Raw genomic sequence first — 1811 nt, 5'->3', positions numbered from 1 at the left:
TGTGCCCCCACCCCGCTTGGCCCTGCCCCGCCCACACGGCGCCAGCCCCCACCGCCTGTCCCGCCGAAGACCCGGAGCCCGGCCTCCACCTTCTGTTCCGAGGCGGATCCAGAGCGGTCCCCGCGTCCAGGCATGCCGCCCTCCTCCGACCTGCCCGGCAGCCAAAAGCCGACCTCCAGCTTTGGTTCTGTGGACTGGCTCTCCCAGAGCAGCCACGTGGAGCCGGTGCACACCTCCAGGCCCACTGCAGTCTCCTGGGGCAGCCTCTCTGCCCCCGCCAGGGTGTCCAGCGGTGGGGAACCCCCGCAGGCCGTGGGCATGGAGGGGACGAAGTCCTCAGCATTGTCTGCACCAGGGACGTCCACGACTGGTAGGTGTGGGTGTCGGGGAGAGGGATCCTTCCTTCCCAGGCTGGGGAAGGTTCAGGCGAAGGGAGGCCAAAAACACAGGCATCCTGTGCGCTCAGGTGGGAAGAGGGGCCGGGGTTCCGCCCGAGCCCCCTGGCAAGTGAAGGTTTTCCTTCTGAAGCAAAAGCCACAGCGCCGGTCTTCCCTCCTCAAGCCCCTTGGGCTCCTCTTCTGCACCTTCCTCCTGGAGGGACTGGCCTGGCCCTCTCGCCCAGGCCCGGCTGCCCACGGACTGTGCCCACGGGTCCTCGCCCAGGTCTTCACTGTGGGCCATGACCGTGGTGTTTCTAGTCGTAATAGTCCTGGATCCATTTCAACAAGAGACGCGGGGTCGCGGGTAAGTACGTCTTAAAGCTTGTGACACCTGGCCAGGTCAGAAGATGGTTGTGCCGCCGCCCCCAAAGCCGGGTGCCCAGTTTGGCATCTAGACTGTCACTCCAGTCCCCCTGGAATCCTGCAGGCTTGATCTGAGGGCAGCCACAGCCCCGACCCCTGAGGACACAGCCTCAGCTTTTCCGTACACGCGGACTGTACCTGTGAGTTCCCTGCCTTCGGCCCATTCAGGAGTCTCGGTGGCTCCTGAGCCTCACCCAACCCTTTGTTTACTGACAACACTTTCTCCGTCTGCCTTTTACTCGGGTCATTGCCTTTAGGTTGAAAGTGGGGGTTTATATTACCTGTAAGCTTTTCTTTTTTAAAACCTTTAATTCTTATGGAGTAGTTTTATATTTTAATGAGGTAGAATTTTAAATGTAGTCTCTGCAACCGATATCCCCCCAAAACAAACAAACAAAAACCCAATGGCTGCATCAGAATCCTTCGTGCTGGCCAGTCACCCCCTCTACCCCCACTGCCCCTCCAAGTGAGTGTGTGCTCCTCTGGTGGACACTACGGGAACGTGTTAAAGACAATTTGTAAAATCTGCTTCTCCCAAAGCAAATGATTGGTGTATTTTATCGGTCAGACTTCTGTTCAGTAAAGACCATGTGAAGGACCTACACCACACTGGTTGACCGTACCTCGTGGCGGGGCGAGGGGTTGGGGGGGTGCTGAGTGCCGTCCCCCACCTCCCAATTTAGAAATTAGAAGACTGGACTTCCAGACACACTGTTGGTTCCGACAGCCTGGTTCCTGGTGATGAAGGCTGCTTTCCCACTTGGTCCCTCTAGGCCAGTGATGGCGAACCTGTGACACGCGTGTCAGAGGTGACATGCACGCGAACTCATTTTTTTGGTTGATTTTTCTTTGTTAAATGGAAATATATAATATAAAATAAATATCAAAAATATGTCTTTGTTTTACTTTGGTTGCAAATATCAAAAAATTTCTATATGTGACACGGCACCAGAGTTAAGTTAGGGTTTTTCAAAATGCTGACACACCGAGCTCAAAAGGTTCGCCATA

At 55.6% G+C, this 1811-nt stretch overlaps 1 protein-coding gene across 1 annotated transcript in view; it reads left to right on the top strand.

Annotated features, from left to right (window-relative positions):
• The first annotated feature begins 132 nt into the window (after positions 1-132).
• Positions 133-1811, top strand: part of VENTX (VENT homeobox) — a 3859-nt gene continuing 2180 nt past the window's right edge. The window contains exon 1 of the mRNA XM_006754968.1: positions 133-370. Coding sequence (XP_006755031.1) covers positions 133-370 — 238 coding nt within the window. The remainder of the gene's footprint in view (positions 371-1811) is intronic.

Source organism: Myotis davidii, unplaced genomic scaffold (assembly GCF_000327345.1).
Source record: "Myotis davidii unplaced genomic scaffold, ASM32734v1 scaffold72, whole genome shotgun sequence".
Lineage (NCBI taxonomy): Eukaryota > Metazoa > Chordata > Mammalia > Chiroptera > Vespertilionidae > Myotis > Myotis davidii.
This window is presented reverse-complemented; position numbering and strand designations above follow the sequence as displayed.